Source organism: Heptranchias perlo, chromosome 11, assembly GCF_035084215.1.
Source record: "Heptranchias perlo isolate sHepPer1 chromosome 11, sHepPer1.hap1, whole genome shotgun sequence".
Lineage (NCBI taxonomy): Eukaryota > Metazoa > Chordata > Chondrichthyes > Hexanchiformes > Hexanchidae > Heptranchias > Heptranchias perlo.
Window position 1 is genome coordinate 19,425,012 of NC_090335.1, and position 15,994 is coordinate 19,441,005.

Consider the following 15,994-nt stretch of genomic DNA (forward strand, 5'->3'; position numbering starts at 1 on the left):
TGGGGATGGATGGGATAGAGCGAGAGAGAGAGAGAGAAGAGGAGGGGGGAGGGAGGGATAGAGAGAGAGAGAGAGAGGAGAGGGGGGAGGAGGGATAGAGAGAGAGAGAGAGAGAGAGAGGAAGGGGGAGGAGGGAGAGAGGATAGAGAGAGAGAGGAGGGGGGAGGGAGGGATAGAGAGAGAGAGAGAGAGAGAGAGAGAGAGAGAGAGAGAGAGAGAGAGAGAGAGGGGGGAGGGAGGGATAGAGAGAGAGAGAGAGAGAGAGAGGAGAGAGAGAGAGAGAGAGAGGGGGGAGGGAGGGAGAGAGAGAGAGAGAGAGAGAGGAGAGAGAGAGAGAGAGAGAGAGAGAGAGGAGGGGGGAGGGAGGGATAGAGAGAGAGAGAGAGAGAGAGAGAGAGAGAGAGAGAGGAGGGGGAGGGAGGGATAGAGAGAGAGAGAGAAGGGGGAGGGGGGATAGAGAGAGAGAGAGAAGGGGGAGGGATAGAGAGAGAGAGAGAGAGAGAGAAGGGGGGGATGGATAGAGAGAGAGAGAGAGAGAGAGAAGGGGGGAGGGAGGGAGGAGAGAGAGAGAGAGAGAGAGAGAGGAGAGGAGGGGGGGGGAGGGATAGAGATGAGAGAGAGAGAGAGAGAGGAGGGGGGCGGGAGGGATAGAGAGAGAGAGAGAGAGAGAGAGAGGGATATAGATAGATAGATAGATAGATAGATAGATAGATAGATAGATATAGAGAGAGAGAGGAGGGAGGGAGCGAGGGAGAGATAGATAGATAGATAGATAGATAGATGGAGAGAGAGAGGAGGGAGGGAGGGATCGAGAGAGGGAGAGAGGAGAGAGGGAGAGAGGAGAGAGAGAGAGAGAGAGAGAGAGGGGGGGAGGGAGGGATAGATAGATAGATAGATAGATAGATAGTTAGATAGATAGATAGATAGATAGAATAGATAGATAGATAGAGAGGAGGGGGGAGGGAGGGATCGAGAGAGAGAGGAGGGGGGAGGGAGGGATCGAGAGAGAGAGGAGGGGGGAGGGAGGGATCGATGAGAGAGGAGGAGGGGGGAGGGCGAGGGATAGAGAGAGAGGGGGGGTGAGGGATAGAGAGAGATGGATTTTGGGGGGGTGGGGAAAGCTGGAGATGGAGAGAGGGTGAGAGGGCGAGAGAGACACACAAACCCACAGAGAAAAAGAGAATATAAACATACGTGAAGCTCCAACAAAACTTACTTTCTCCCACAGTCTATACAGGCTGCAAACAGATGGACCACAACACTGACAATTCAGAGAAATTACACTCAGGAGACACCATACCATATCTGCCTGGATTCATTCACAAAAACCACCCTGTTATTAATAACGGTGAATGCTCACTAGATGGCACACCTCTAAGATCTTAATTTCTGAGTTTGTTCTTGAAAGGTTCCAAGAACAGATTGATCAGGAAGTCTTGTTTATGGAATGTATCTTTGAAGTAAGCAACGAAGATTGTTAACAAAATAAGCTGATCTTGAAAGAATCCAAGAACAGATAAATCATGAGGTCTTATTTGTGAAATGTACCTTTGAAGTAGGCAAACTGAGGTGTATAAGGGTGGGTTTTTCCAGAGTTGATTGGAGAGCTCGAAAGATAGTGAAACTTGAAGCTACTCCTGTGCAGGGTATAGATTGATCACGTATGGTGTATAGGAATAAAGTTTGTTCCGTATACTCCACTATCAAATGTCTCGTACTCGAAGCGTGTTGTTGTGAACTATAGAAGGAAGGTCAACAATGACATCTGACCATGTGACATCCGATCATGAGCCCCCACCCTCCATCTCTCCCCGAGCCTCAATTACCCTGTCTTACCCCAAGCCCCCATTCCCCAGTCTCTCCATCTTCCCCTAGCTTCCCTCTCACCCCAGCCTCCATTCCCCAGTCTCCCTCTCACCCCAGGCCCCATCACCCCTCTCTCCAACCCCCATTTTCCCTCTTACCCCAGCCCCCATTCCCCAGTCTCCATTTCTCCCCAAATCCCAACCCCCGAGGTCCCCCCCGATTGCCGACTCCGGAGCTCCCCACAACTACCAATTCCCAAGGCCCCCTGATTCCCGAACCTCGATTGTTCCCGACACCATCCGGTCCCGGCTCTCTGCGGCAGTGGGGGTGACATCACCGGGCCAGAGGCGGGAAATTACACAGTGGAGCCCAGTGCAACGGGCACTTGAGTGTAAACTGAAGGTGAGGTAGAGCGGTGTCTGAGAGTTCATTCACCCTGCACAGGTACAGACTTCAGCACCGGCGCAAACTGGCGATACAACAAACTTTTCTCCCAAGTTGCCAGCAACAGCGCTCAGGAAAGGAACTTCCGATTTCGGGAGATTCCAGCTGAAACCGGGAGGTTGCCCGGTGCAGTTCCCAGCTTTTGTGGAACAGGGAGTTCTTTACCCAGCATCCACATCGGCAGAGAAATTGCTCTAACCCTGGGATAGAGCCGTGCGAGCATTCAATCAGAGAGATAGAGCGGTCTCTCAGTTGCTATGGATGCTGGGTAAAGAGATCTCTATTCCACAAAAGCAATTTCTTTCAACTGCTGCTGCCTCGCACTTAACTGCGTGTCCTAAGTTTTAAGTTGTAGACGGACTTGGTGCATTGAAGGTTGTCTGTAATTCATAATTTGCGAGTGTCTGTGGTTTCAAGGTGCAACTTGTAGCTATTTGGGATGGTCAATAAGTGTCCGTTTGTACAGGTTTCAATGTACATTAAAAATTTATACACATAATAATTAATACTTGGGTCAGAAATATAAAACAGCCCTGCTGTAGGGCCTTAGATGATATCAGCATAGAGAGAAGATAAAACAGGCTCTAAATGTCAGATGAACCTTTAATTGATTCAGAGGCATCTTATGGAATAATATTCAAAGTGCAAAGTTCTTGCGACAATTAAAAAATCATATCACTGGTAGGATAATATAAGCTTGTCTTTTGCAAGATTTTTTTTTAACAGGTTGCTAAAGTGTCCAAGCTTTTTTCTTAAGGCCACTGTTGTCCAATAGAAATCAATGACTAGCCACAGGCATGACCACAGTAATACCGTTATAGCTGCATGCACAAATTTTAGTAGAAAACGCTTACACACACTCACAAAATACAGGTAAATGTACTCCATGTGTATATTTACTTAACAAACATCTACCACCATTCAGTAACCAAGGAAGTAAAGCACTCAAAAAGATCAAAAAACACTCGCACACTCTGCTTTTCGCTGTACCATTTTACCAACAAACACACAAAAAAGGTTAAAGTTCACATGCATATGCCATGTGAATGTGAATAGAGATCATTTAGCTCAACAACGGTCTCTATTACTAATTTTTAATTTTCTAATCAGAAATGCAATTAGCCACATATGGCTAGTGGCTAATGTATTGGAGAACACTGCTTTAGTCGGCAGTAACATAGTTTAAATCCCCGTTCCTATTAATTTACATGTACTTCAAGTAGTTGATACTAACCAATCTTGGTGGTCTCCAGGCACACAAAATTCAAACAAGGAAAAACCAGCAAATAAGAAATATGAACACAAATAGGAATCAGTGGGCAGTGTTCAGGAGGCCGCACGTGGCCCTACAGCAGGAGGTTAGACGTCCCCGTTGTACACAGATGAGATCAGTTTGCTAAAAATGTTAAGCTTCGATCAGCATTTCTATTAATGGCAAATAACCTGTTAATTTGTAAGCCTTTTGTACCAGAGCCTGTTTATTCAACCATTAAACAATGCAATCTACCAAAAATAAATTATTGTTATGTACAATTTACACCAAATTATAATTACGTGCTGCTATTTATGTGAAATTTAACAGCGGATTGTCCAGATTTAATGGAATTATACTTTTAAAATACTGGGGAACTTTTGTAGATCAGACTTTGGTGTACTTTGATCAAGAAACTTGTACAATAGGGACAAATGAAACATTGCATGTATCTGAACTTGACTAAATTGTAATAAATTATAACTAATAAACATTACCTGACAATGGCTTGACGGCTGGAGCTGAAGGAGGTGGAGGTTTCTTCGGTCGCTAAGGAACAAAATGACCAAGTTAATATCGATGGGCTCAAATCAGTTCAAAACTACAATATATGCTGTGTCCAAAACCCAGTACAGAATGGCTTGGTTGAACCGCAGTGACCTAACACTGATGGTGCAACGTCCTGACTAGACTAGCGTGAATGTAAAAAAAAAAACACTTCACAGATGGCATAGAAATGTTCAATGCTCCTTCTGTACGGTTTCAATTTTGGCAGGGGCAGGGGCAGGGGCAGGGGGGGGGGGGGAGGAGGAGGAGAAAGAAGGAAGGTCAGAATTCTGAAGCATAGAATTCATTTTGTGCATTCTATGAACATATTACACAAATTCTTAACAATGCAGGTATGATACTGCTCAGTGTGTGGTTGGGGATTAAGTTTAATGCTCAAATTGCATATAGATTATCTTCTTATAATAGGATACTGTCAGGTACAGGAATCCACATTTCATTTCATTCAAACAATGCACCTTCAATAAATAGCTGAGCCAAAAAGGTCCCAGATTTGATTGCTAGTTAACTGATCATAGCCAGAAGAAAAAGATATAACGTGCTCAGTCTCTCCAACCTTTAGAAAACCCGCATGAAAGACTAGAGATCTAGGACAGTGGGGACTAGGTGACACAGTGAGTTTGCACACTGTTCTTTCAACTCTGGGAGCTGGATTTGAATCTAGCCCAGGCTGATGAGATAAAATTCTCCACTCTCTGCCTACTGCCAAGTTAGATTAGATTAGGCAGCCTCAATCTAATTCCAATCTATGGCATAAAAGTGCCCACAAATCAATGTAAACGGCATCTAAACTGAGCACTTACTCAGAGGGGATCATGAGTGCCTGGTGTGAAAATTTTAAAAGAACATTCCTAACGTGCTTTTGGACAGGGGTGTCAATGTTTTGGAATTGGAGCCAGTAATGTGTCAAAACCAGCAAATGGGTCACGTTTGCGCAAAAATATAAGCCCCCATACGTACAGAATCTAAATGCCCTCACATACAAAACAAATTCCACCCATGTGCTAAAAGGCCGGCCCTCCCCACACAAAAAACTCACACCCTTCCCCATTCCCTGTCCTCATAACCCATCCTGCTCCCCAACCCTTCACCTCCCGCAAGCTTTAGCCTCAACTCTTTAAACTTCTAGGCCTGGAATTCTGGTAAAGATTGATTTCTGATTGGTGGATTAGACGGCATCTTTTTTGGACCAATCAGGAAATAGCCTTTTCCAGTTCTCCCAGTCCAGGAATTTTAAAGGGCTGCAGCAGATACAAAGTTGAAATTGGCTTTGTATGCCTCAACGATAAGAGGAACAAGTAACGGCTTTGGGCTGGGGAAAGGGAACTCCCTGATTAGATTTGGACTGCAAGCCATGAGTTGTACAGCCCAGTTTCAAGAGATATTATTCTTTTTGTTCTCTTCTCCCTTCCTCCCCCTGCTCCTGAGGGTACCAACTCTACTGGGTATAATTCCATGGCTGCTGGCAGCTCTCCAGGCCATTCCCAGAACCGGGAACCCTTGCAGATCAGGCCTCAAAAGTAACTGGTTTCTGTTTCTATGCGCCTTTGTCAGCATCAGCTCTCGACATCATACACAACTGTTGCCTGGACGCTGGCACATATTTTCTTTTTCACGTCCCATGATATAGTTCTCCATTAGAGAAGTTCCCATAGTCCATGAAGAAACAGTTCAGCTACAACATTCCATCCCTTTAGTGCTTACTTGCATCCTTCTTTGTCAAACATATAACTTCCCTGGTGCATAGTTTCAGATACTACTTCCAATTCCTTGCCATTTATGTCCACTTTCTTCAGTCTTCTCCCGCATGCTTTTCCTTGGACTATGGACATCATCTTGCTCTACAGGAAGCTGATTTTGAGCCCTCATTTTTTTTCCCCCCTCTAGCACTTAACTCCTTAGTCACCATAGTTAGCTAGCATAGCTGGATTGTTATGCAAGTATCCCAGGTCCTGGCCAAAAATTATACCTTTGGGGTTATTGCTTTTGGTGTCTCTGTAATTCCCATTCATATCATGCTCATGATATGGTCGCTGCCAACCCTGAACTAGGAGGGAAATTATATAAACTTAAGACTAGGTTTACTCCATGTTTGGATTGTTAAAATACACTTCAGAATACTAGAAATAGTGCAACAATTAGCTTTTCTTAACCATGAGCAAAAAAAAAATACATTCAGATGAATTAAAATAGCAAATTAGTTACGGTGACTTTATGAAAATGGTTTTTCTGCCCCTCCCCCAAACCTCTCATCTCAAGAGCTGGTCATATTTAAGGCTCAATTTCTCGCCAAGAAAATAACACTTTCAGAGTAGTCTCAGCATACAGAAGAGAACAGATGGTGCTGTGCACAGCAGTAATTAATTCAACATGCTGTGGTCTTTTGGGTATAAATTTAGTTGCACATTTTTGAAAACCTACCTCGGACTCCTTTAAAAAGCAGAAGAAGAACAGTTGCTATTGTTACAGAAGTCCAAAGTTACAAGATCGCAGAAAGCCACTTACCTCTTTTTCAAAGTCGGGTGGCAGAAGTTTGACAAAATTATCTGGAAAAACTCCACGTTTACCATTGATTTCTCCTTCCCACCATCCGGCATCTGCACATTCCTATGGAAAAGAAATGAAGAATTAGAACTAGATCTAGAGATTCTCTTGCCATCCATTACTATGACAGGAATTGAGGAAGTGCAATTAAATACATTCAATCAGCCTTCCAATGGCAGAGCCACCAACGTTTATCCTCTCAACTACACACAGTGCAATATTCATTGAGTAAAAATTAGGCTGTCAATTAATCGCTGTTAACTTCTGCAATTAACGCATTAATATTTCTTGGAGATTAATATTTTTTAATGAGCATCAATCGCGGAAGTAATGTGGAGATTACCTAGGTAGGAATTTTAAGTTAATTACAATTTTAATTATAATCAATCGTTGCCTTGACCTCCCAGGGCCATCATACTCAGAGCCACCTGCAGCCTTCAGTACACCTCACAATTCTTCACCAAAAACTTCTGCGCACGTGTGAAACTCATCTATTTCTGTGCATCAGCGGCCTTTATGTCCTTCCGCGCATTTTCAATTAAAACCAAGATTAACTGAGATTAAAAATTTTAATAGTGATTCTTTTTTTAAAATTGCATGACAGCCCTAGAAAAAAAAAATACATTTTTGCTGACACTCTTGTTTACAATAGTTATTTATCTGTTTAGCCAGATTTTGATTCTAAAAAGCCTTATTAACATTGATACACAACTTTGTAATTACCTTACTGCCCTGATCCCAGGCAGGAGTACTTATTGGTGCATGTGCAAGAAAAGTCAAGATCAAGAAACGACTATTGATGGCACTTTCTGGTACCTGAACTCTCCAAGACTAGCATTCAGCTGCATTTTGAAAATCCCTAAAGTTTGCGACTCTCCTACCCTACGCAACAAATTATTCCTGGCTTTTAACACAGTTTGCATGAAGGTAGCCTTTCTGGTATCCAATCTAAATTTCATCATTCATCATCATTGGTTGACCATGATCGGAGGTCCTGTGATTGTCCTCCACACCTAAGGTAGGGACTTAAACCCTGGTGGTGTTTGGGATTGTCCGCGGTTGCTCTTTTGTTGACTTGTTCTGTACTATGGCTGCGTCACTGCTTGCAGGTTGTGGACACCCGTTGACTAATTCAAGGATTAGCTCATTCGCCTTTCAATGGAGTTTCCTCCATCGAGGGTTCCACTCCCCTCCTCCAGGTGCTCGTCTGCCTGAAGCCGGTGGCGTTTCTGGAGGTGTCTGTGTTACCTACCTGCCACCCAGCACTCAGGTACTGACTAGTCACAGGTAGTGCCGGCCACTGTTGTTACAAGAGGCAGGTTTAACACCTGACCTGATTAGTAATCTAAATTTACTTTTCTCTAATTTTATACGTGACCTCTGATCCTAGTACCCTGATTTAGAGTGACATTCTGCATTTACCTCATCCATACCCTTTACTATTTTAAAGTTTCAGTATGTCTCTGCCTTATCACTAAATTTGTAAAGATTGAGCTTATCTGCTTTACACTGGAAATCATTCTCCTTCCTCTTATCTGCACCTTCACCAATGCATCCATATCCTGTTTGCAGCATAGCAATCAGAAGTGCACAGTATTCTAAGTCTGCTCTTACCATGTACTATACAGCTTCAGCAGAACCTTAGTAGAATTGTACTGAACTGTTTTGCTTATGTATCCCAGCGTTCTATTAGCTTTTTTAATTCCCCTGCTGCACTATCTATACATCGACAGTGACAAATCCACTTCCTCCAGCTCTCTTTCTTAGTGTCTCTGTACTAATTCAATTCCATTTATTTTGTACTTTTTTTTTTATTCATTCGTGGGTGAGTGTTGCTGGCAAGGTTGGCATTTATTGGCCATCCCAAGTTGCCTTGAGAAGGTGGTGGTGGGCCTTCTTCTTGAACCGGTGCAGTCAGTGTTGTGAAGGTGCTCACTGTAGCGGTTTGATACAACTGAGTGACTTGTTAGGCCACTTCAGAGGGCAGTTAAGAGTCAACCACATTCGTGAGAGACTGGAGTCACAGTTAGGCCAGACCGGCTAAGTACGGCAGGTTTCCTTCCTTAAAGGGCACGTGAACCACTTGGGTTTTTAATGACAATCCGACAGGGCAGTGTCCTAGGCCCAACCATCTTCAGCTGCTTCATCAATGACCTTCCCTCCATCATAAGGTCAGAAATGGGGATGTTCGCTGATGACTGCACAGTGTTCAGTTCCATTCGCAACCCCTCAGATAATGAAGCAGTCCGAGCCCGCATGCAGCAAGACCTGGACAACATCCAGGCTTGGGCTCATAAGTGGCAAGTAACATTCGCGCCAGATAAGTGCCAGGCAATGACCATCTCCAACAAGCGAGAGTCTAACCACCTCCCCTTGACATTCAACGGCATTACCATCGCCGAATCCCCCACCATCAACATCCTGGGGGTCACCATTGACCAGAAACTTAACTGGACCAGCCATATAAATACTGTGGCTACGAGAGCAGGTCAGAGGCTGGGTATTCTGCTATGAGTAACTCACCTTCTGACTCCCCAAAGCCTTTCCACCATCTACAAGGCACAAGTCAGGAGTGTGATGGAATACTCTCCACTTGCCTGGATGAGTGCAGCTCCAACAACACTCAAGAAGCTTGACACCATCCAAGATAAAGCAGCCCGCTTGATTGGCACCCCATCCACCACCCTAAACATTCACTCCCTTCACCACCGGCGCACTGTGGCTGCAGTGTGCACCATCCACAGGATGCACTGCAGCAACTCGCCAAGGCTTCTTCGACAGCACCTCCCAAACCCGCGACTGCTACCACCTAGAAGGACAAGAGCAGCAGGTACATGGGAACAACACCACCTGCATGTTCCCCTCCAAGTCACACACCATCCCGACTTGGAAATATATCGCCTTTCCTTCATCGTCGCTGGGTCAAAATCCTGGAACTCCCTTCCTAACAGCACTGTGGGAGAACCGTCACCACACGGACTGCAGCGGTTCAAGAAGGCGGCTCACCACCACCTTCTCGAGGGCAATTAGGGATGGGCAATAAATGCTGGCCTGGCCAGCGACGCCCACATCCCGTGAACGAATAAAAGAAAAAAAAAACTTTCACCGATACTAGCTTTCTATTTCCAGATTTATTTTAAACCGAATTCAAATTCTCAAACTCCTATGGTGGGATTTGAACTTACATTCTCTGAATTATTCGTCCAAGCTTCTGGATTACTAGTCTAGTAACAACCACTTCAATACCATTAAACATTCTTTGACCCTACATGTAATATTTTACATTTGGCAGTACTAAATTTCTGGCAACTGTTTGCCTATTTGCATAAATAATCCAAATCCTTCTTCAGATCCTTAGCTGCACGTTTGTCTTACACTGATGTCCCCTTTTTAGTATCATTCATATGTTTCACAATCTTGAACTTGGGTTTTAGTAACCAGACCATAAATATAAATCAGAAAGAAAAGGTCCAAGCACTGGCCCCTGTGGGATTCTCCACCCTCCGTACAACAATATAACTCTCACTAATACTTTGTATGATATCCTTTAACAAACGTTATATCCAGTCCCATACTCTACGGACAGCCACATGACTTTCAACTAATTAGAAGTCCTCTGAAAGACATTTGAGAAGGATCAGTATGCAAGTCCACATAAATGATATCGTAGAGTGTTCCACTGCCTACCTCAGCCATAACATTCTCAAAAGTCAAGAGGGTTTGTGAGACATATATTTTTGCTTCTAAAACAATTTTGGTTATTTCTTTTCCTAGGTTATGGATTCAGCCGTGGCGCATTGGTAGCACTTCTACCTCTGAGTCAGAAGGTCATAGGTTCAAGCTCCTCACCAGAGACTTGAGCACAAAAATCTAGGCTAACACTCCAGTACTGCATTGTCGGATGAGACATCAAACAGAGGTCCCGTCTGCCTTCTCAGGCGGGCATAAAAGATACCATGGCACTATACAAAGAGCAGGAAAGTTCACCCCGGTGTCGTGGCCAATATTTATCCCTCAACCAACATCATTAAATTATCTGGTCATTTATCACATTGCTGTTTGTGAGACCCTGATGTGTTCAAATTGGCTGCCGCTTTTCCTACATTACAACAGTGACTACACTTCAAATGTACTTCAAGGCTTGCTGTCATGAAAGGTATACACACACACACTCTTTCTTTATTGCTGTACACCTATTCCTCCGATTTACCATTTAGAATGGCTTCCATAGAGATTAGACTAATAGGTTTGTGGATGCCTGGATCAGATTAGTCACCTTTTTAAATACAACCATCAAATTTTCCAGTTGTAAGACACCTCATCTGTGACTCATGATGATAGCCAGTGGCCAGTGTCCCATAAATCTTGTCCCTGGTCTCTTGCAACACCTAATATCCCATTAGGCTCAGGGGACTGGTTTGCTTTCAGTTCATTTAATTTGGTCAATATATCTGCCACACTATGTCTAGCTTTGCTTACTGTTCCCTCTCCTCCTCCACCAAGCTCGATTTTGTATAAATAAGGTCCTTTGTTACCCCCATACCTAGTTGAAAACAACTTCAATTCTTTCTTGAACATTCACAGCTAGCTACACCGGGTGCTGAGTCATCAGAGGCCCAGTACAGTGTGAGAAAAAAAAAATTGAAAAAACATTTAAAAATAAAAATCAGGAAAATGCCACATTTGGGACAGTATGGTACAAGTGGCTATAGAAAATGAAGGCAACATCTGAATGGGATTTTATAAAACAATTAAACGTGAAGGAATGTACTCATTCTTAGCAGGAACCTCTATAAATATGGTCATTTTAAAAACTAAAGGAGTCAATAATTCAGACATCTGAAGTTTGTTAAATTTAAAACAAACTTATTTTTAATTAGTTCAAATATGGGAGTTCCAATTTTGTGGGATAATATCCAATACATTACCACTAGCCACTTGTGGCTAATTGGGAATTCAAGTATGATATGATTAGTAAATAAAAAAAGAGTAAAAGATACCGCCGTTGGGCTTGTGATCTCAATACAGTCTCCGCCCTTTATAGCAGGCGCACTGGTGTTAACATTTTGGGGTTTTTTTTTTACAGCAATTGAGTGAAGCTAGAGTTCGGAGGGTGAGGATATCCAGCAGGCAGAGGGGAAACAAATATTCAGACTCGGTTGGATGCATATTATTGCTGATGTAGTTTTTTGCCAGGATGTTCCATGCCATGTTAGTAACTCAGTTAACACTTATACGGTTCTTTGATTAATGGATAAAGTTCTGGAGATCACGTTTAGAAAATGCTGATGTGGAGGCCATACATACTGGGGGTGATATTGGTATTGACAGGTAGTGCAAAACGGGAGATGGCGAATCAGTAGCCCATTTTTTACCAAGGACAATTTTCTTTTCTATCAACTTCACTGAAAAAGAAAACCGGGCAAAATGTTTCCAACATTTTCTGTTTTTTATTTCTTGATTATCATTAGTTCTGTGTCAATAAATGACAAAAATAAATTTTAATTTCCTCTACCTTGCACATCAGTAAGAGATTTTTATTTGTGTGTTACTACACATCTATCTAGTGAAACCAAATGCTAAATTAGATTCAAATGAACCTACTGCAGTTAGTGGATTTATGTGCAGTTATCATGTTGGGATACTGTTTTCCCACAGGCACTCTTAAATTAACATATAGGGCACAATTTTAACATTGAAAAACAGGTGGGTTGGTGGTGGGGTCATTGAAAATTGCAACCATAACAGAACCACCCCCAATCCGCCTATTTCCGGTTTTCACCGGGGTGGGACGAGGGGCAGGTAACTAATCTGTTTCCAGGAGGCGGGTTAGTGACTAAAACTTTTCAAGGAGGCTGCAGATCTTGCAATTTCAACCTCTGGGGGCCGGGATTCCCAGGCCTTCTCCTTCACGCCATACGAGAGGAGGCGACAAGGCCCGAAACTGCAGGTAAGTGCCTTTCTGGCACAGCTTGTGGGCCCGGAGGAGCAGGAGTGCTTCCCCCAAGCCCAACAAACCTTACCTGCAGCGAACCCCCCCAATGATTGCATACAGCCCCCCAACGATTGCAGACCCCCGACCCTGGCACCCAACGATCGCGGACCCTATGACTGACCCCCCGATCCCTCCCCCCATGACTGATACACCCCATGCCCACCAGTGCCCTGTGCCCACCCATGCTCCCCCATCCATACAATCAAAGACTTACCTTTTCACGTCCTCTCCCTGGCTGCTCTCCCGGCCAACTGAGGGCGGTCTGTCAATCAGGCCGGCCAAACCAACGGCAAACCGACAAATAAAAAGTCCTTACGTCAAAATTGTAAGGACCTCCGGGAAAGCCATACTTCCGGGTTTCCCGTCTGCAATTTTACGCCCCCGCCCCCTTCCCAGCTCGGAGTCAAAATCATGCCCCACGTCTCTGCAAAAGGCTAATCTTTTTTACATGGCCTGCAGCCCAGAAATGAAACATTTTAAAAGTCAAAGAAAGTAAGTGAGTGCATCATCATCTTGAAAATATAGAAGCTTTCTAATTATTATTCAGGAAATACCACGGCAATGTTCTTTGTACAAAACATTCTTTGGAGACAGTTGAAACGGAAGCACACAAAGAGTCAATTCTTTTATCGCAGTAACAGCACAATAACCAATGCAGACATTTTGTGAAAGGGCATTAATGCTTAAATGTTTTAGTATTTAAATTAATGTTCTAAAGTAAACAGATTCCTAGACGTGGAGCTTGGAAACTGTCATAGTAAAATTGCACTGCAATTGTTTAAAGCGAGAACAAACCATTTGGATCATTTCATTCGTTGTCAGGAAAATTTAGATTCAGATGCAGTCAGATATTTCAACAGTGTTTTCTAACCTTTTTTTGTTGCGGGGATAGAAGAAATTGAGATTATAACACACACAAACACATCGATATCTTACGGCATTGCACATGGAAGACCAAACTAAGTATGGTCTTCAGGTGAAGCAGAGTTAAAGGGCGGAGCATAATGGTACCGGAATGTGCAGACGTACATCAGTTCCGTTTTAAAAAGTCATACTTTCTGTCCTTATATTTATATTTTTTTAATTATAAATTCCTATGTCATCATTTATAATGGTTTTGGTCCTTTCGTCCATCTAACTCACCTTTAGTCCATAGAACTCACCTAGCCACAGTGTTACCTTGATGCATTACTGTGTGAAAAGTGTGCACAGAGGAACTTACAATGGAAAAAGTTAACAGGAAGTGCAGACAGAAACAGGATTTTTAATGCTTAGATTATTGAAAAAAATAGATATACATTGGCCTGGAGTTTCCGCTTTGGGCGCAATTGGCATTTGGGCGCAATTTGCACCCGAAAATTGTGCTGGCACATTTTATGCCGGGTTTCCATAAAAATGCACAAACATAATCACAAACATAAAATCTGCCATGTATCATCAGTGCAATTTGGCAGCTTAACAGCGTAATCGTTTATTTACTTTTTTTGCAATCAAATATATTCATTGATGTATTGAAGAGTTGTAACCCGGTGCAGTTTTATTAATACAGCTGAAAATGGATTTACCACTAAAATTAAGCATTTTTAATAAAGGTGTCCTGTCCTCTGCTTGTGAGTAAACTGATTTAAAATCACTGAAAATGACACAAAAAAACTACACTGAAGTATTTACTACTTTCAATGGTGTACACTAGTCAGTTTCTTAGTAAATTAATACCTTTTAATAATTAAAAACGTTTAAACCGTGCCTACTAGTGCCTGTGCACCTAAGAAAACTAGTTTAATTTTAAAACCCTCCTTGAGCAGCCACAGGCTGGTGCAATCGTCGGAAACTCACCATCCTCACTGTTTTGAGCAGGGGGCGTAGCCAGTTTTGTGGGCGGGGCTATTTTCAGCATGATTTTATTTTAGCCAGCACAAAAGATTGCGGAAACTCGATTTACGCTGGGCGCAAATTACTGAAAAAACTAACGCAATCTAGCGGAAACTCTGGGCCATTATATACATGGGCCCACCCACTAGGGGCGGTTAGCCGTGCCCAATAGGCAGCCACTTGTTACAACCAGAGGAGCTCACCGATCCCATTGGAACAAGAAGCCCCCTGTCAACGCCTGTGAGTCCCAGCGTCTGAGAGCAGCAGCCCAGCTTTCTCCGTTGGGGAAGGTATTGCATGGGATCTTTGATGTTATCTGGAACTCTCCCCCAAAAGGCTATGGATGCTGGGTCAAATAAAATTTTCAATTGAGATTGATAGATTTTTGTTGGGTAAGGATATCAGTGGATATGGAGCAAAGGCGGGAGTTGAAGTACAGATCAGCCATGATCTAATTGAATCGTGGAACAGGCTCGAGGGGCTGAATGGCCTATTCCTGTTCCTAATATTCCTATGAACCAGGATGAGGTAACACAAGCTCTTTCCACACTGACAAAGATGAGGCACTTTCATCCCATCAGTCTGAGTGAGAGCAGTGGTGCTAACACAAAGCAACACCAGCCCCATATAATGTTTGATTAGTACACCATACATTTTAAACATGACTCGTGCTCATTGATTAACTTATATCCAGAAATTATTTCTCAGACATCACCACTACTTTAAATGTATTAGTTTTAAATACCTTTATTCTCAAATCACACTATCATGGAAACTAGGGAGACAATTTGAATCTGGTTATTAACTGAAATGAGAAGTTATTAAATCAACAATATCATGTCAAACTAGGTAACCCATTTTTCCTTTGGACCACTAAAGTCAGGCTAAATTTTCAGGAAACTCAGTAGTTTATTTTTGAATAAATTGCTATTTTCTACTGCTTTTATTCAATAGTATACTTTGTTGAAAGCATAATACTGCAGATGCTGGAGATCTGAAATAAACAGAGAATGTTGGAGAAGCTCAGCAAGTCAGGAAGCATCTGTGCAGAAAGAAACAGAGTTAAGACCTATCGTCAGAACTGGAAGATATTAAAGAGTTAAAGTTTTTATGCAAGTACAGAGCCAGGGTCCCTTTAACTCTAACATCTTCCAGTTCTGACAAAAGGTCTTCGACCTGAACCGTATACTTTGTTGAAGTCTCTCCTTGTAGTAATTCACTTACCTATCTCATTAAAGAAAGGATACAAGGAAGGAGTATCATTTTATTGGGGAAAACATTCACAATTTACATATGTAAAATAAATAGGTTATCTTCATACCTTATTTATAATAATTACAATGTCTCCTTCTCTGATTGTCAGCTCATCTTCATTCTGTGCTTCGTATGGAAATAGTACTTTGCAATATTCCTTACCTTAAACCAAAAGAAGTAGCGAATAATTAAATAATTAGCATTCTGGTCTGTTGAGGTAAATAGCTTTTCAAAATTCCTATACTATTTTACTCTAGTTG

At 42.7% G+C, this 15,994-nt stretch overlaps 1 protein-coding gene across 5 annotated transcripts in view; it reads right to left on the bottom strand.

Moving 5' to 3' along the window:
• sh3kbp1 (SH3-domain kinase binding protein 1) overlaps positions 1-15,994 on the bottom strand; it is a 253,846-nt gene that overhangs the window by 37,710 nt on the left and 200,142 nt on the right. For all 5 annotated transcript variants that reach the window (XM_067992652.1, XM_067992653.1, XM_067992651.1 and 2 more), the window contains 3 exons: positions 15,802-15,896; positions 6,575-6,676; positions 4,000-4,051 (listed from right to left, as the gene is read on the bottom strand). In XM_067992652.1, the coding sequence (XP_067848753.1) occupies positions 4,000-4,051; positions 6,575-6,676; positions 15,802-15,896 (249 nt within the window). The remainder of the gene's footprint in view (positions 1-3,999; positions 4,052-6,574; positions 6,677-15,801; positions 15,897-15,994) is intronic.